Genomic DNA, 19,686 nt, shown 5'->3' with positions numbered 1-19,686 from the left:
TCAGAACCAAGCATTGAATCCTTGAAATTCATGATCTTTTCTTTCCCAGAGTTACTTTCTTCTCTACTGTAATAGAAGTTTCCTTGTACTTCTCCTACATACAGTGTGGACCTTCAGCCATACGTACACAAGCATGCACACACATGCTGTATTAAATCATAAGTTCTTCGAAGGCAAACACTTCTTTGGATCCTTCCATAACACCTTGAACATAGTAGGTATTTAGCATATGGCAACTGAATTGACTCTAAGAAATTTATCAAATGAAAATGAAAATTTAAGTAACTTATGTATTTTATTCCTATTAACTCTTAAATGGATAATGGCCAACCTCCCTCTTATTAAATATAGTAGCTATTTACTTCTCTCAGTGAAACCACAGAGTTTAGGAATAAGAGTAGAAAAAAAATTAGGTATGAGGTGGTGCTAGAAAAATATGATCTTATGAATAATTAAATCTTGTGGAGATAATATGAAAAAGAACCAGAAGATACACTTGACTACTTTAACACAGACAACATAACAGTGACTTAAAGAAGATGGAAATCCTTCAGTATTGAAACAAAATTGAAAAAAAAAGAAGATGGAAGATGTGCTTCTCCCCACCCAACAGTCCAGTCGCTGGGGGCCTGGGGAGGCAGCTCTGCTCCAGGTTCCTCTGTCCTGTTACTTGGATGAAGTGTCTTGTCCTGCTTGGTTGAAGCTGACCTATGTTCTGCATTCCAGTGTGTGGAAGCCCAGCTGCTTCCTTTTAAGGATTTTGTACCTTGCAATTGTATATGTTGTGTCCTTTTATGTACCTATGTCCAGGATATATCATGTGGGTTACCCCTGGGCTGGGAAGTGTAATGTCTGGTTGGGTGGTCCTGGATTCAGCTAGAACTCAAGGGGTTCTAATCTTTAGATGGGAAAGGGAGCATGGATACAGAGGGACAATCAATGTCTCTGCCAAAGTCAGGATTTTGTTTCCATATCAAGGACTCACTTAGTCTGCGGAATTTATTTATGAACCTGTCATTCATTCTTTTCCTATTTGAAGACATACTGTGGGCAAAGTACTGGGGACACAAAGATCAACAAGACATAGTCTTGGTACTTGAAGAATGCACAGTCCCAGAGAGGAGAAGGGCCATCAGCAGGCAGTTTTTCTTTTTTTTCTTTTTGCTCTGTCACCCAGGCTGGAGTGCAGTGGTGTGATCTCAGCTCACTGCAAACTCTTCCTCCTGGGTTCACACCATTCTCCTGCCTCAGCCTCCCGAGTAACTGAGACTACAGGCACCCGCTACCATGCCTGGCTAATTTTTTTTTTTTTTTTTTTTTTTTGGTATTTTTAGTAGAGACAGGGTTTCACTGTGTTAGCCAGGATGGTCTTGATCTCCTGACCTCGTGATCCACCCACCTTGGCCTCCCAAAGTGCTGGGATTACAGGCATGAGCCACCGTGCCCGGCCAACCAGGCAGTTTTCAAGCAAGGTGGAAGGGCAGTGATAGAAGGGTATACGTGGAACACAGAGGAGGGCCCCTACCATGGTGAGGTGGGGCAGGGGAGCCGAGGAGGGAATGTGATGCTCAAGGAGGGATTTCTGAAAGTGCTGAGCCTGGAACTGAGCCTACCTATTAGGCACTAGCTAGGTTGAGGCTGAGGTGGGAGGGGAGGGCTTTCTGGGTAAGGAGGACAGCAGGTAAGGTGGCCAGGTGAGAGGCGGGAGTACAGGTGTGTGCGCCCTAATGCTGTCCTGGGGCCAGCGGATGGGGGGTGGCAGTGTGGGCCACAGGCCTGGAAAGTCAGGAGGGAGCATGGTCACATAGAATTGTATATCCTCTGGGGAACCAGACTTTTCTGGGGGCTTCTGTGAGGGCTCTCCTGGTATTCTGAGGTGTATCTCTTTGGTATACAAGGTGGTTAGTGTCTCTCATCTGTGGCAATACATGTAGCAGTGACCCTCATCGCTATTATAATTAAAAGTGCCCCTTGGTTGAGGATTACTACCAGGGAGTGCCGTTAGGGAGTAGACCTGGTAGAGTTTGTGTTTCAAAACCATCCTCTCTGGTGGCCTTAGGGAGAATGGCATTAAGAGAGCCAGGACTGGATGAGGAACCTCATTCTAAGGCCGTGGGACTAGTCTTGGACCATGCTGCTCAGGACGGGTTGCAGACTGCTGTGTGCCTTCCACCACAGCAGTTTGAGAAGCCCTGGGCTGGGGACAGGGCCCTGGATCTGGCCGGGGGTGGCGTAGGGGTGCTGCAGGGCCAGAATGGTGAGAGATGGACCCAGGCTGGAGAGAATGTCAGGGACGCTCCCAGCTGGGACTCAGATGAGGTGGGGCTGCTGAGTGAGACTGAAGAAAGATTCTCCGGTTTAGAGGGTGATGATGACTTCAGGTGTCATATCTGAAGTGAGGGTGTGAGCAGCTGGAGGCCGGATATTTGTTTTACGCTCAGGAGAAAGATTTGGCCAGAAGATGGTAGATTTGAGAGTCAGCAACATACATAGGTAGTGGCTGGAAGCTTGAAGGTGCTGCTTCCAGGGGAAACCATGGGCCCTGGGGGATGACCAGTGTCTAGGGGCTGGGCAGAGTCAGCAGACTGAAGGGCCATACGGAGGGATACAGAGAGGAGGGGCGGTTTGGGATGCTGGGGACCTGAGGACCGGCCCGTCAAATCACCATCAGTAATGCGACATTCTCCGGAGAGGCCTCAGAGAGACCAGTCTCAGACTGCCTGACTAATCGGGATGGCGGCCTGTGCACCGACCTCAGGATGCATCCCACTCAGTGTGCTTTGTTGTTGCTGGCACTGCCGCTGTTGTTATTTGTTTTTAATTGTGATAAAAAACACATAAAATTTACATCTTAAGTGTACAACTCAGCAGTGTTAAGTGGAATCATGTTGTGCAACAGATCTCCAGAACTTTTTTATCTTGTGAAACTAAAATCTGTACCCATTGAACAACATTCAATGCTCCCCATTCCTCCCTCCCCCAGCCCCTGGCTACCACCATTCTATTTGCTGTTTCTGTGAATTTGATTTTTCCAGATCTCTCAAAGAGTGGAGTCATAGGGTATTTGTCCTTTTGTGACTGGCTTCTGTCACTTACTAATGCCTTCAGGGTTTATGACAGACTCTGTGTTGTTGTAGGTAACCTCAGTCCACTGTGATGGACATTTTCATCTGTAAGCACCTATTTCCTTGGATGCTCATTTGGCATTTCACGTATGCATCCCCAAGGTGTACTGTGTCCTTCAGTGTATCTGTTCTGCCTTCAGACTCCAGAGGGAGGTGGGACCTGTTCCCTACTCCTCTTTGCATCCCCCATAGCATGTAGTGGATTGCCAGACACACACAGCATTAGAAACTGTATTTCCATTGATTCGTTGTCCTTAGCTTTTGAAGCTTAGGAAATAGCTACATTTCTTTAAAGTATTTGACTTTTTAGTGCTTTATTCTCTGCATCTATTTAGCTTTATAACACTTATACTTAATTTTTATTGTCCTTTATTTGCAATTTTCTGTTTAGGCAACCTGTTGAATAGGGGACTTAGATTGCCACTAGGTGGCAACATTGGTTTTACATTTAAAGGCACGTAATTAACCAATATCGTTAAGCAATGCACCCCCCTCACCCCCAGCATTTAATTTCTGTGATAGTAAGTAGAGCCTAGACTAAAGCAATAAGGAAGCTTCCCTTTAATTATAAGATAGTCTGTTATTGTTGTGAAATTTTTTGTTTGGATGAAGCCAGCTAAGAGCACCGAAGTAGGTATGACAAAACTTTAATTTGCTCACAAGATCCAGAGTGAGCTTTAGAGCTTAAGTAATTTCATTTTTGGATTAACAAGTCTTTTGGAAGTTGAACTGTCCGGAAAGATTTTAGGGTTTGCAATTATACTTGATTCTGGATCATTTTTTCTTTTACAGAGTTTTTTTTATGGCACATGTGTGATTAAAAGTTGACCTTATTCCATGAATAGCACTCTAGAGATCCATGAATGGGGCCAAGTGCTGTGGTTCACGCTTGTAATCCCAGCACCTTGGGAGGCCAAGGCGAGCGGATCACCTGAGGACTGGAGTTCAAGACCAGCCTGGCCAACATGGTGAAACACTGTCTATACAAAAATACAAAAATTAGCTGGTCATGGTGGCAGACTTCTGTAATCGCACCTACTCTGGAGGCAGAGGCAGGAGAGTTGCTTGGACCCAGGAGGCGGAGCTTGCAGTGACCTGAGATCATACCACTGCACTCCAGCCTGGGCAACAGAGCGAGACTCCGTCTCAAAAAAAAAAAAAAAAAAAAAAATTCCAAGAACAAGAATGGCTGACAGCTAACATAGGGTCTGTAGACAATACTTAGGGGGCAATGATGAGATAACTTGACCTGGAACTAAATGAAAATAGAGAAATAAGATCAAATTCTGAGAATTAAATGCTGAAATTCACAAAGCATAGGGAGGCAAAATCACTTTAAAGAGGCAGGAGGGCTCCTTAGTTAAAACCTAGGTGGAGGCTGTTTTTTTTTTTTTTTTTTTTTTTTTTTGAGATGGAGTTTTGCTCCTGTTTCCCAGGCTGTAGTGCAGTGGTGCGATCTCAGCTCACTGCAACCTCTGCCTTCTGGGTTCAAGTGATTCTCCTGCCTCAGCCTCCAGAGTAGCTGGAGTTACAGGTGCCTGCTACCTTGCCTGGCTGATTTTTTGTATTTTTAGTAGATACAGGGTTTTACTGTGTTGGCCAGGCTGCTCTCAAACTACTGACCTCAGCTGACCCACCTGCCTTGGCCTCCCAAAGTGCTGAGATTACAGGTGTGAGCCACCGCACCCCGTCTGCTGGAGGCTGTTTTAAGAAATGGACATGCTCAAGAAAGAACTGGTGACTCTGTCAGCTATGGGAGCTGAGAAAGGGAAAAACTAAGAGGCAGAAGTTGTCGGTGTCCCAATGCTGTTGTGGGAGCAGGAGCAGGCTGGCTCCTCAAAGGGGTGCCTCAGCAGCTTGGTGTGGCAGGTATGCAGTGTGCCTATAAGGGACAGGATGTCACCTGGAAGCTGTGTCTGTAAGGGACCCTCATGTCACCTGGGACCCCAACTATGAAGCATGAAGGTTGCAATTTTGGTTTCTTCATCAATTTGCCCACCATGAACGTTCATAAAAGTTGCTTCGTGAGGCAGAAGTCAGCAGTAAGTTTTATCATTTGAATATTTATCTGATAGCTCAAAATATATATTCCTCCCACAATACCAGATGTCTAGAACTGCTGTTTAGTCATTACTCTGTCAGGTTGCACTTGACTACAAAGTCTGCCAAAAAATTAAGGTGCAAAAATTTAATGATTTCTGTGATTATGCATCTGTTTCCAGCTATTCTCTTTGCTTAGGCAAGTCATTACCTATACCTGTTTTACCTCAAGATGCTAAAATGCAGCCTTATTAAAAACACAAACATTTTTCATCATTACAGCATGAATATAAAAAGAAAGAGCCTAAATTAGCTTTTTATCTGACATTTAATACTGTACGTGGAGTCGTTAGTAGAAGAGTTAAACTGTTTCCCTTGTTTTCTACAACAAGGGTCATTGTAAGTAGTCATTTCCATCTCCAATTTTGAAGCTTATCATGCAGTTATAATGGTGCTGAAGTTGATAATTATATGTTCTTTCCAATCGATAACTCAGCTGACTTTATCAGGTTCTGTTCTATGTGCAGAGTATCATTCTAGGCTGCTCTGGCACAAAGGATTAGAAAGGAATTTAGTAGAACTCGTATTCTCGTTTTTATAAGGTAGATGGTAACTATTTCATAGTGTAAATGAGTGTATCATTAAGCAGAAATTCTAAGTACAGAATCAGTGTTTTAAAGGATCTACTCAGTAGGCCAGACGCACCTGTAGTCCCACCTACACAGGAGGCTGAGGCAGGAGGATTGCTTGAACCCAAGAGTTTGAGACCACCTTGGGCAACATAGCAAGACCCCATCTCAAAAGAAAAAAAAAATTGACTCAACAAGTATTAATTGGGCATCGATGGTTATATTAGTCATTTTTGAATACAGAAAGACATCTGTAGAAAACACATGGGGGCCTTGAGAATGACGATATGTCTTTGAAGCTGTATAGCAATATGTAAAAAGTTTTCAGTTGACCCTGTGCTAATTGTGCATGTGAAGCCTGAGAGGAGAATGAGGGAAGACTTTTGTGAAATCACGTAGGAAAGACAGGGAAAATTAGCTGGAGGGCATAGGTTTAGAACATAGTTCTGGAAGATGAAGACATGAATTGCCAGAAGGTCTACTTTTGGGATGCCAAGTAGGAACTGGAATTTGTAAGGGAACAGTTTGTGGGATGAGTAAAGTGTGTATTGGGAGTGGAATGTGATCTTTGTAGATTGCAGCGAATGGAAAGGAGGGTTGGTGAGAGTGGGGATGTGGCTGATGACTATGGCTTCCTAAATGCAGATCTGCACATAGAAGACTGCAGAGTTTGAAGAAGAGCTGTTTTTTTCCCTGTTTTTTTCTCCCTGTGGAGGGGTAATATGAAGTGATCAAGATTGACTATTTAAAGAGTTATGCGAGCAAAAAGCAAAGTGGAGGTGAGGCAAACAGATACCCATAGGGAGAGTTTGTGCAATGATCTAATAAATCACCTGCTTGAATTTATTTTGTTCAGATGCCTATTATGTGCACAGCGTCTGTGTCAATTATGATTTGACTTCTTTTTTTAACTTAACATTCCTTCTTGAGTGGATATTTGTGTAAAAATTCTTACATTAAATATTTTGTTTGTTACATGAAACAGGAGAGCAAACAGCTCAGGCTCTAGAGATGATGCTGTTAAGTGTCTTGAATTTATGTTGTGGTGGCAAAGCTGTCACCTGAGTGTTTTTTTTTTTTCCTTCTGGTTCCTGGGGTCTAGCCACCAAGGGGATCCCATGCGGAGATAATCTTTCCTGTAGTTTCAAAAGCATATTAACACCTGTCTAAAACCATTATTGTTCTCCAAAGGAACTTTATGTAAGATTAAATTGGAAACAATGAAGGAGAGAAGATAAAGCATAATTGCATTGCTTTCAGTAGGTTCTAGTAAAGCAGGGATCCGGGCACCGTTTGAAGACACTAAAGTAGGAACTCAGCACAAGGCCACGGTCATGCTTGCCCAGGGAATCACTTTGGATGGGGAGCAGAGAAGTCAGCCGCTGTAGAAGGAATATTTGGGGAGAGGGGTAGGACAGTGTTTAGAATTAAGGCAGGAGCTGAGAAATAGCCAGAACCAGAGATAAATTATGGTTCCAGGCAAGGCAACCTGCAAATACCACCCTGCTCTCCTGACCAAAAAAAAAAAAAAAAAAAAAAAAAAAATCAGAAGTCAGGATGCTTAAAAGGGTTTCATTATTGGGGGCAGAGGTTGGAGGGGTCAGAGGTTGGATTACATTTTCTGCATTAGACCAAATGGAGCTAACCTAGCTGCTTAGAGACCTCTACACTCTCCACCCCGAACTATATAGCTTTTGAAGAGAACTGACACTTCTAATTTTGTAGCCTTTTGTGGTGAGACTATAAACCCTTTATTTAAAACCTGGCATAATCTCAACCTTACCTTTTTTTTTTCTGCTGTTCGCAGAAAGTTTTGGAAATCACTATTTTTCTTGAGAAGAGTTAGGCCCTTGCTTCATTAGTTTTTGTTGTTGTTGTTGTTGTTGTTTTTTAAAAAAAAAACCACCTGATTTTCATTTGTTAAGCCAGAAGAGCTAGCAAAGCCTTTCGTAGATTAGTGTAAAGAAGCTTGATAAAGATGGCCTGGCGTTTTCTAATTTTAGAATTTTTTTTATTCACAGGGAGACTCTGTGAGTTACTTCATTAAAAGGTTAACTTTGAGAGTCATGAGTGATTTATTTTGCCTCAGCTTTTTGATGCTGTGTATCATTAAACTTTTCTTTTGAAGTGAAAGGAGTTGGATGCTTAATGGTTTACTAAAAGTTAGTTTTATTTTTAGAAATTGATAGGCATTAATTGTATTTTTATTTATTAAATTCGATACTTTATTACATTGCTGTTGAATGCAAATTTATCGAGCCATTCATTCAACAAATATTGATTGAATGGTTACTTTGGGCAAGGGCCTGGACAGGATGCTCCAGGAGAAAATAGAATTTTTTTTATACACATTCTCTGATTTAAGTAACACTGTCCTTTTTCACATATATAACTAGCATTCTTAGAAACATTTTTCATACATGTGTGTCTTTATATATAACTTCATGCATCACAGGAAATAGAACATTGAAATTCAAGGCCAAGTTGCTCAACAGTAATGAAATCTTCATACTATTTGGAAGGCTATGTCATGACCATTTGTCTCTCTTTGGCTGCCCAGCATTTGAACCCCTTCGCTTCCTGGAGAGGTCTACACCCTGTGTCTGGAGGGAGCTGGGGCTCGGCCCATTAAGGCAGACAGAGGCCAGGTGCTTGAGCTTCCCAAGCTCAGGGGAGGGTGGGCCTCCCTTCCAGCATGGCATGTTGGATGAGTATGGAACTGGAGACTCCAAGAAGAAGGTAGCTGTAGACCTCCCTCCTCTGGGTGTCTAGTGGTGATGGTGGAGGCCAATGCAAAGCCAGCACATGAAAGTGTGCAGAGGAGGTGGGGGCTCCATGAGCATGATGCCAGTGGTGTGTGATGCCCAGCATGGACGGCCTCTCCAGGGTGTAGGTCACTGTAGACTCTGCCATGCCCAGTGCCTATTGCTGGAAGTGGTACCTGTCCTCCAGGAGGCTCATTCTAGTGGGGGGAGCTGATCATTCCACTGGTTGAATTGCTGTATGAATCAGTACAAACATGGCCCCCTGAGAACATAGGCAAGGAAAGCTGTGACCCCATCTGGAAATGCCAGTAAAGGCTTTTTTATGGCATTTGTTCTAAGCCTTGAAGAAATGTAGTATGAGTTTGGTAGACTCCTGTCTTGGGCAGCTTGAGGACTGTCACTGAAGGAGGCAATACATCGTGGGTGTCACTGGAATTAGGGAATGGATGAAGGAAAGAGGATGAGCTACCCTCAGCTAAGATGATGAGTTCATTTTTGGAAAGGTGGAGTTTGAGGGATTAGTGAGACATCTAGTTTATGGGCCCAGGATTTGGAGTAGAGAGAGTTGGAAACTACAGTAGTTATTGTAGCTTTTATTGAGCGCTCATCATCATTTTACTTAGTGCTCATATTGGTACAGTATGCTATGCTGTTTTCAAGCATCAGTTCATTGAACTCTATGAATTAGTTGCTGTTATTCTTGCCATTTTGCAGAGAGGAAACTGAGGCTTAGAGAGATTAATAAAATAGTGGAGTAAGTCCTATTCCTTAGTTCTGAGGAGATCCAAAGCTTATTCTCTCTGCCTTCCTCCTGACACGCAGGTGGGGCCATGATCCCTCGTGCAGCAGACCAGTGTTGATTGGTAAACAGTGTCCTGTTCAGTCTGTCCCTTCATATGGCTCTGTCATTATGGCTTCTATCCCTGACATTATATTGTAGATTTGTTTGCTTGTTGCCTGTCTCCCTCACGAGAACATGAGATCCAAGAGGGCAGGGACTCTGCATGTCTTATCACAGCTGTTTACTGTATTCCTGGAACAGTACCTGGTACATAGTAGTTGCTCAAAAAATATTGCAAAATTGATGATATTGTTAATAGTCATCACATGCTTACCACATGCCAAGTGCCTGGCATGTATTAACTCACTTGCTCCCCTTTGCCGTTGTCATCTCAATACATGACAGAACGAGGTGGCAGAGCCACAACTAGGATAAGAAACTCACTCAAGTTGCTTGGCTCAGAATAGAGCCAGGATTCAGAGGAAGGAATTTGGCTCCAAAAATCAGATCCTTAAATACTGAGCTTTACAGCCTTTTGTGAGCGAATGAATTATTAGTTAAAATAGATTTGTATGAGCTATAAAATGAACTTAGTAATGCATTTCAAAGTAAATTGTTCATAAAAATAAAAATTTTAAATAATGAAGTAATATTTTTTCTTGTTAGGAAAGGACATTTAATGATTCAGACAGGTATCCAGAGAAATCTTTTGTTTTTTTTGTAATACAGTCTCAGATTCCTAGAAGGTATGTTATTATAACATCACATATAATCTGCAGGGGGCCATAAATGAATACTGGATTTCTAAAGGCTAGTAAATCTGTCTGATACATGTTGCAAATAGCATGTTACAGATCTCTATTATCCTCATAAGACATACCTACCTCTTACAGAAGAAACTGTAACAATAAACAGATGTTAATTTTTACCATGATTTATTTGTTATTCTAAAAGCTCAGTTCAGTGCCTTAGAATGATGTAATAGTTGGAATTTAGACATGCAGTTGAAATGGAATCAGTCTTAAAAGTTCAGTTTTTTAGAAGCTTTGCCTAATACTGAACCAATGTGCTCATGTTACCTTCTAATTTAGCATGTAGTCTGAATAATAAAACTGAATGAGACCATAAACCCATGTACTTCTAGGTTTAGAGGAGAAGTTAAGGACAAACGACAAATACTGGCAGATAGTCTGTTGACAAGGGGAAGACCAGCAGCATGTAGTTTAATTGTTGAATTATTTCCAGACATACAGAAAGACTAAAATGGTTCAAAACCAAATCTGCTGAATAATTAAGGTTATTTATGCTATTTTATATATTCATCTATTTTAATCCATGTTCAAATGTTAGCTTTTTCGTTCATACTATTAACAATTCTAGATATAAATCTTTAATGATTTCCCCTCCATATCAAGAGTAATGGCCCTTCTCCATTCTAAAAAATATTGTGAGAATACTCAGCTGTGATATTGGAATCAAACTCCTTTCCTAAATGAGGATGATGAATATGCATAAGAACCAACTAATGAATTAGAATGTTGGTTTTAAATTTGTTTGCTCTCAATAATTATTAGCTGCTTTAAATATGAATTCATGACTTGATAACAAATATGTTCCAAGGAAGTACTGACTGAAAGTTCACTAGGCTTTCTGTCTTCAAAGTGATTATGATACCAGTGGATGCTGATAAAGGCAGACTTTGATTCAAAGAGATAAATACAGTTGACATTAAAGTTTAAATTATTGCAATCAGCCTTTTCATTTTCTTTCCCTTTTCTGTAATTTATCCATATTTGATCATTTGTATTTTTAGCTCCTTTATGTCTGCCTGTTAGGGCATTATCTCATTATCGAGAGAATTTTGAATTACCTTTTAGGTTTGAAATAGTAGCATGATTAGGCATCATTTAGATTGACGACAGTTGTTGCATGCATGAATGCTTTACTATGTCTTTATTCCAGACAACTCTTGGTAATGTTGATGTAACATTTTATTATTTTCCCCTTGAATTTTAATTTGAAAACTATTTTTTAGTTATTCATCCAGTTACTTATTTAAAAACCTGCTTTGAGCCAGGGCACGATGGCTCACGCCTGTAATCCCAGCACTTTGGGAAGCTGCGGCCAGTGGATCACCTGAAATCAGGAGTTCAAGACCAGCCTGGCCAACACGGTGAAACCCTGTCTCTATTAATAACACAAAAATTAGCCAGGCGTGGTGGTGCACCCCTGCAATCCCAGCTACTCAGGAGGCTGAGGCAGGAGAATCACTTGAACCTGGTAGGCAGAGGTTGCAGTGAGTCGAGATTGCGCCTGGGTGACAAGAGCGAAACTCTGTCTCCAAAAATAAAAATAAAAACTTGCTTTGAATCTAAAAATGGTATCATTTAGTGACACTACCTTTAAGGAGGTCTAAATCTTGTGATGGCGATAGAGGGAACATAAATTATTACAATCCTTAGTGGTAGCAACTGAGATAAGATCATTTGATAGAAAATTTTATTGCACCCTTTTTGATAATTACCTTTAAGGTGCTACTACATGTAAGTGTAATATTATATCTGTTTGGGTCTCTGTGTGCATACATTTATATGTGTATATGTATGTATATGACAAGAATAAAAGCTCTTGGGCATTTTTGGGGATTAGTAGATTAAAATTTATTTACAATTAAGATGACCTTGGCTTAATCAAGAGTTAATCAAGAGCAGGTTTCTGAGTGCCAAGGTAGCACCTACTTTGTATTTTTGAGTACTCACCTTTGGAGAGTGTTATTAACAAGGCATGCTAGCTTTTGAAGTATTGTTATATGGAGATGCAGAGAGACAGATAATTTGATCTTGTGTTCACAAACTGAAGCAAATATGAAATCTAGTATATGATTTAGTAAACAAATATAATGGAGCTATGAGTGAATTTAATCTACTGATAATCCATAGAGTTTATTTCAATCTAGGATGTGATTCCTTGTTTGCACTACCTAAACCTTTCCCTCCCTCATTTTATGTTGTGGCAGAGTTATTCATAAGCTTGTCTTCTAATCTCTCCCAGGAAAGTGCCTTATAGCCTTTCTGCTGAGGTTGCTGTCTAGGTATCAAAGGAAGCCTTTTCTCAGTTAATAGCTGTCGATGTTACTTTATATATATCCTATAACTAGGAAGTATAATACTTCTTTGGAAGTAAATTTTTGAGGTGCATTCATTTTCCTTCAATTTTTAAAAAACTTAGCTATGTTTAATTGAAGGATTTTTAAAGTGGATGTCTCATTATTATATCATCTTGACACAAATATTTTCACTTTCTGGTTCCTCTACTCTGTTCATTTAGGATTTTGTTTTATTCTTGGAATCATGTCTGATTTTTTTCCATTACACATAAAGACATTTCCATTGTTATAAAGTTTTCGGCATAATTTTAATTGATACATAACTCATTAGCTACTTTTATGTAAAACTTTAAAAAGTATTTGCTATGTTTTTCTTGTCTAGCTCACATTTGCATTTACCCATAATTCCAAAGTTTTACGCAAATAGTAACATCATTAGTTTCTTTACACATGATTTTCTGCTCTTATGTCATCCTTCATGAATATATATATTTGCTGGAATTTTTAAAATAACAATGAAAATTACTGCATAATTCAGAAGTAACTGTAGGAAGGCCCTGAATTATTTATATTGGGTAACTGCTAATTCAGCCTTAAGGTTTACTCTTTCTAACATACCACATTGTTTGTCTTATTTAACCTGTGATTGCTGTTTTTTGCATTTCATATTTGTATATGGAAAATAAATGAGATTTACTTGAAATTTAATTCCAAAGATTTATATTAAAGACTATTCTCTTCTTAAATAATACATATCTGAACTTTAAGACTGCTGTGAAATCCACATCAGTGCAGTAATATTTCAGATACTTAGGTACTTCTTCTTGAATTCTTTTGTCTGTAATGGTTACTAGGAATATAGTTTTATAGCTAGTATAAAACACAGGATATAATAAAGTTTATTGGGGGAGGAGGTTTAAGCAAATCAGATATGAATTTTTGACTTTTGGCTTTTGTAACAACTTGAAATATAGCGAATAGTGTTTTACTTCAAAGCTAACACTCGTAGCCTTGAAAATATTAATCTCTGTATATGTGTACATAATTTATGTAAGCACAGTTGTGCCTTATTTCTGACTTTTAGTTCCTCCTATGCTTATAAATTTGTCAATTCCATTATTATGCTATTCCTATTATTGCCTGAGTAATTAAGGATTATATTTCTAGACCAAAACTTTTTGTTATCAGGGTATTATAATGTGTTTAGAGAACTTTGAAAAGTAATTTTTGCACGAGGTAGATCAAATATTGTATCCTCTAGTTTAGCCAAAGGGTTTTCCTTTTCACATGTTCCGTATGTTGTATATAAAATAAAAAACTGCTTCTGTGCCTCTGAGTTATCCCTGACTATTTCCCCCAGGCTCTTCCCTTCAAGTCACCTTCACAGACTTCAGGTTGGCTCCAAGCCATGGAAGACCCTCCTTGTAGGTCTTGAGCCCTATTTGGGTGCGTGGGTGGTGCAGAGTGCAGAGGTTGTATGGATTCAGCCAAAATACTTCATTTCCAGTAGCTCCTGGAGAAAATGAGGAAAAAGAAGTGGTTTGAAGAGTACCATGTCAGGTCTCTAGAAATAGCTGCATTTGAAGCTAAGCCTTTTCTTTTTTCTTTTTTTTCTTTTCTTCTTCTTTTTTTTTTTTTTTTTTTTTTTTTCCTTTTTTTGGAGTGATCAATTCATACTTATCTTCTTTGATCATTGTTTTTTCAGGAGCTCCCCAGTGTCCTCCTCCTTCATCAGCTGGCTAAACAAGAAGGTGCATGGACCATACTTCCATTGTTACCACAGTACGTTTGTTTCACTCACGTGTAGATGACTGACATTCCTACCTGAACACTTTTATGCCCCTAGTCGTTTTATTAAGAGGATATGGTTTTTCTCAGTCAGTAAGTGAAATAAATTTGAGTTTTACTTTTTATGATTATTACCTTAACCAGATTTCTTGATGATTGGTTCTTAATCATGAGTAGCCTTTTTTTTTTTTTTTTTTTTTTTTTAAGACGGAGTCTCGCTTCATTGCCAGGCTGGAGTACAGTGGCGTGATCTCGGCTTACTGCAAGCTCCGCCTCGTGGGTTCAAGCGATTCTCCTGCCTCAGCCTCCCGAGTAGCTGGGACTACAGGTGCCCGCCACCATGCCCAGTTAATTTTTGTATTTTTAGTAGAGACGACTTTTGCCATGTTGGCCAGGATGCCCTTGATCTCTTGACTTTGTGATCCGTCCGCCTTGGCCTCCCAAAGTGCTGGGATTACAGGCGTGAGGCACTGCACCCTGCCTTACATATGCTTTTTCTTAAAAGATAAAATGCTTCAAGTTGATATTTGAAAATTATCCCCTGAACTAGTGTTGTTATGGAGAACTCCAGCTGTTTTTTAAACCATTAGCATCTGGCTTTTCTATAAGCTGAAGAAAAATCTAGAGAAAAAAAAACTAGATATGCCATTCTGTGTACCCTTCATTCATTTCCTACTGATCCGTTTTAAACCTTATTAACTCATTTTACAGAAGTTATTACTGAAACTTGTTTCTTTTGGTCAGCTTTGCTGTAACATACAGCAGAAATTCATCTTGGATTTTCTTCTGTGAAGAAGAGACAAGAATACAGATTCCAAAACTCTTGGAAACCATCAGAAGATACGACCCCTCTAAGGTGAATATAACTTCAATGCGAGTTCTTATTTTGGGGGACAATGTTTCAAAGGAGATTTAATTTTGATTAAGAAGCTTTTGAATCTAATAAAAAACCACTTAGTTTAAAATTAAACAGAATGAAACATTGTTGAATCTCTGGAAGATATGTTAAGTAATGCTCTTTGAAGTTTGTAGCTTATAGAGGGACAGAGCTTATGATGAGCCATTTTAAATGAAAAGAATCTGTTAACACATGTGTTAGCAATTTCAGAGAATTGAAACCTATCACTCAAAGTTCAGAAACTGCTTATCTTAGCAATAAACTTAAGTTGGCTATTTCTTCTTATTAGACAGTGACCATATATTATTTTAGATAGAAAATTGTTTTTGAGTGCCAACTCTATACTGAGTACTGTGGATGGCAGAGGCTAGAACAAAACAGACAGTGATTCTGACCATGTGGGTGGCACAGAATAGCAGGGAGAACAGACCATTAGAGAAGCAGTTATGGTTAGAAGCAAAACATCTCTAATAAGGAAGACTAGGGTGCTGTTAGAAGCATATAACAGGGGCATGGAATCTAACCTGGGAGGGTCAGGACAGGAAGTGACATTTAGTCTGAGTTCTGTGGATGGGTAGGAGTTAGCAAGAGAAAAAGAGGGTCTATCAGGCAGGGAACACTATTTGAGAAAGAATGGGGGTGGGAAGGGATGTATCTTGAACTGGAGGAACTCAGTGAAGTCCACCACAGTGAAGTCCACAAAACTTTTACGTTTTCAAATCTTATTTTTATTTTGTGCAGATTTAATAGAGCAACTGGATCTTGTTTGCCTGGAAATCCCTAGCCCTGAGCAGAGTGTTTAACACTTAGTAGGTGGTCAGTGAATATTTGTGAATGACTTTATAACCCTGTAATAATCAGTTTTGCTGCTGGGCTACGTTCTAAGGCTCGTTAGGTTTAGAGAGCTGCCTTGGAAATGTGTCAAGAGTAAATTGAGCTCATTCAGTTCTCTTTCAGAGAAAAGAAGCCCAGGTTACAACCTGATCACTTTTTGGAATTCTTTAAACTTGAGATAAGCAGAGATGGGCCCTTTCTTGTCCCAGTGGAAACCTGTCCCACCCGCCTTTGGATGCTCACTCCTGAGATGAATCAGATGTAATGAGCTCATGGGGGATAAAAGGCAAGCTTCTGGGTGCTGCTCGGTTTGTTGATGTAGATGTCAAACACTGGGCAACAGTGATCATTAGATTAATTTCTCCAATGCTGGAAAGTCTTTGCTATAATAGAAACCACTGCTTTTGATGATCTTTAAATGCTGGAAAGATCCATTACGATTTTTCTTCATGCTTTTGATTTCTGGGAAGCTTTAGATATAATTGGATGAGAAGGTCATTGGGTTAAAAAAATAATTCCTTCAAAGAGAAGAATTATGAACCTGTGTCATCCAGTCTTTTCAGATGATACTAACCAGCATCTGTGTACTTTCTGCCATGTTTTATGTAAACCATTTGTTAGGCTTTTATATTTCCTTTTGGCTTGGGAAAAACTCCCAAATCTTTTTTAGGATGTAGGAGTTTTCACCTCCTTCTAGTGTTCATTTCACCTGGAGATTATTTTTCCATTATCCATAGCTCTAATTCTGCACGGGAGATGGTGACTCACTTTGCTTTTTAATGAAAATTGGGATGATAAATTTAAAAGTTCAAAGCAAGTTCATGAAAAACAAGTACAGAACAGAGGTAAAAGGAGATGTTTTCGTCCTCTTTTCAGAACTCTGCCATGTGAAAAAAGAAAAAAATCCAGAATGCTTTATTTCTTTTGAAACTAGCAGTAAGAAATGATAAAGATTATATAATGTTGAAGTTAGCTCAAACTAGTGTGATTTTTTTCCCCCTACCATTTGAAAGGAAAAAAGTATAAAGCAAACCTGGCTTTGATATTTACACAAATAAGCTTTGAGTACATTAAAATAATTATATAATTTGTGAGGGTATAAGGTATTTTGTTTGATTCTGATTTATTTCCTTCATCTTTCAGTCATTATTACGAATGCAAATGTATACTGTCATAAAATATTTGAAATGTAAAACTTTAACTTTTATTAAAGTAATCTTTGTTAAATTGCCTTCCTCAGTGATTTCTCTAAATTTCGTATGTTGTTTGAAGTCTTTCCTTTGTAACCACAGTATGCTGTTAATATATGTGTATTTGATGAGGTGTGTTGACTTTAAATTTATTTTATTTTATTTTATTTTTTGAGACAGAGTCTCGTATTGTCACCCAGGCCGGAGTGCAGTGGTGCAATCTCGGCTCACTGCAACCTCTACCTCCCAGGTTCAATCACTTCTTGTGCCTCAGCCTCCCAAGTAGCTGGGATTACAGTCATGCAGCAGCACACCTGAGTAATTTTTGTATTTTTAGTAAAGACGGGGTTTTGCCCTGTTGGCCAGTCTGGTCTTAAACTCCTGGTCTCAAGTGATCTGCCTGCCTCGGCCTCCCAAAGTGCTGGAATTACAGGCATGGAGCCACCACACCTGGCCTAAATTTATTTTTAATAGAGATAATAGAGATAAATATTTAATAGAGATAATAGAGATAAAACACTTGTAAAAAGTAATTCAGAGGGACATCCACCATTGCTGAGGCTTGAGTACTCAAGCAGTTTTGCCCTCATAGTGTAAACAAAGCCACCAGGAAGTTCAAACTGGGTAGAGCCCACTGCAGCCCAGCACGGCCTCTGCAGCCAGACTGCCTCTCCAGATTCCCTCTCTGGGCAGGGCATGTCTGAAAAAAAGGCAGCAGCCCCAGTCAGGGACTTAGAGATAAAACCTCCACCTCCCTGGGACAGAGCACCTGGGGGAAGGAGCGGTTGTGGGCGCAGCTTCAGCAGACTTAAGTATCCTTACCTGGCAGCTCTGAAGAGAGCAGCGGATCTCCCAGCACAGTGTTTGAGCTCTGATAAGGGACAGCCTCCCTCCTGAAGTGGGTCCCTAACCCCCGTGTAGCCTGACTGGGGGACACCTCCCAGTAGGGGCCAACAGACAACTCATACAGGAGAGCTCTGGCTGGCATCTGGCAGGTGCCCCTCTGGGATGAAGCTTCCACAGAAAGGAACAGGCAGCAATGTTTGTGGTTCTGCAGCCTCCACCGGTGATACCCAGGCAAACAGTCTGGAGCGGATCTCCAGCAAACTCCAGCAGATCTGCAGCAGGGGGACCAGACTGTTAGAAGGAAAACTAATAAACAGAAAGGAATAGTATCAGTATCAACAAAAAGGACGTCCACTCAGAGACCCCCTCTGAAGGTCACCGACTTCAAAGACCAAAGGTAGATAAATCCATGAAGATGGGGAGTAACCAGTGCAAAATGGCTGAAAATCCCAAAAACCAGAAGACCTCTTCTCCTTCAAAGGATCACAATTCCTCAAGGGAACAAAACTGGATGGAGAATGAGTTTGACAGATTGACAGAAGTAGGCTTCCGAAGGTGGTAATAAACTCCTCCAAGCTAAAGGAGCATGTTCTAACCCAATGCAAGGAAGCTAAGAACCTTGAAAAAAGGTTAGATGAATTGCTAACTAGAATAACCAGTTTAGAGAAGAGCATAAATGACCTGATGGAGCTGAAATACATAGCACAAGGACTTAGTGAAGCATACACAAGTACCAATAGCCGAATCGATCAAGTGGAAGAAAGGATATCAGAGATTGAAGATCAACTCAATGAAATAAAGCAAGAAGACAAGATTAGAGAAAAAAGACTGAAAAGAAATGAATAAAGCCTCCAAGAAATATGAGACTATGTGAAAAGACCAAATCTGTGTTTGATTGTTGTACCTGAAAGTGATGGGGAGAACGGAACCAAGTTGGAAAACACTCTTCAGGATATTATCTGGGGCAATTCCCCAATCTAGCAAGGCAGGCCAACATTAAAATTCAGAAATACAGAGAATACCACAAAGATACTCCTCAAGAAGAGTGACCCCAAGACACAAAATCATCAGATTCACCAAAGTTAAAATGAAGGAAAAAATGTTAAGGGCAGCCAGAGGGAAAGTCGGGTTACCCACAAAGGGAAGCCCATCAGACTAACAGCGGATTTCTCGGCGGAAACCCTACAAGCCAGAAGAGAGTGGGGGCCAATATTCAACATTCTTAAAGAAAAGAATTTTCAACACAGAATTTTCATATCCAGCCAAACTAAGCTTCATAAGCGAAGGAGAAATACAAATCCTTTACTGACAAAAGAAATGCTGAGAGATTTTGTCAGCACCAGGCCTGCCTTACAAGAGCTCCTAAAGGAAGCAATAAGCATTGGAAAGGAACAACCGGTACCAGCCACTGCAAAAACATACCAAACTGTAAAGACCATCGACGCTGTGAAGAAACTGCATCAACTAAGGGGCAAAATAACCAGCTAGCATCAAAATGGCAGGATCAGATTTACAGATAACAATATTAACCTTAAATGTAAATGGACTAAATGTCCCAATTAAAAGACACAGACTGGCAAATTGGATAAAGAGTCAAGACGCATTGGTGTGCTGTATTTGGGATACCCATCTCATGTGCAAAGACACACATAGGCTCAAAATAAAGGGATGGAGGAAGATTTAC

General features: G+C 40.1%; 1 protein-coding gene across 6 annotated transcripts in view; it reads left to right on the top strand.

The window, feature by feature from the left end:
* Positions 1-19,686, top strand: part of B3GLCT (beta 3-glucosyltransferase) — a 121,138-nt gene that overhangs the window by 33,728 nt on the left and 67,724 nt on the right. For all 6 annotated transcript variants that reach the window (XR_004054659.1, XR_004054658.1, XM_030922049.1 and 3 more), the window contains exons 5-6: positions 14,152-14,228; positions 14,979-15,090. Coding sequence is in view for 4 of the 6 variants with exons in the window: in XM_030922049.1 (XP_030777909.1) it covers positions 14,152-14,228; positions 14,979-15,090 (189 nt within the window). In the remaining 2 variants the exon portion in view is untranslated. The remainder of the gene's footprint in view (positions 1-14,151; positions 14,229-14,978; positions 15,091-19,686) is intronic.

The sequence above is a fragment of the Rhinopithecus roxellana genome, chromosome 18 (genome assembly GCF_007565055.1).
Source record: "Rhinopithecus roxellana isolate Shanxi Qingling chromosome 18, ASM756505v1, whole genome shotgun sequence".
NCBI classification, from domain to species: Eukaryota; Metazoa; Chordata; class Mammalia; order Primates; family Cercopithecidae; genus Rhinopithecus; species Rhinopithecus roxellana.
Note: the sequence above shows the minus strand (reverse complement) of the source record. Positions and strands in the feature narration are given on the sequence as shown.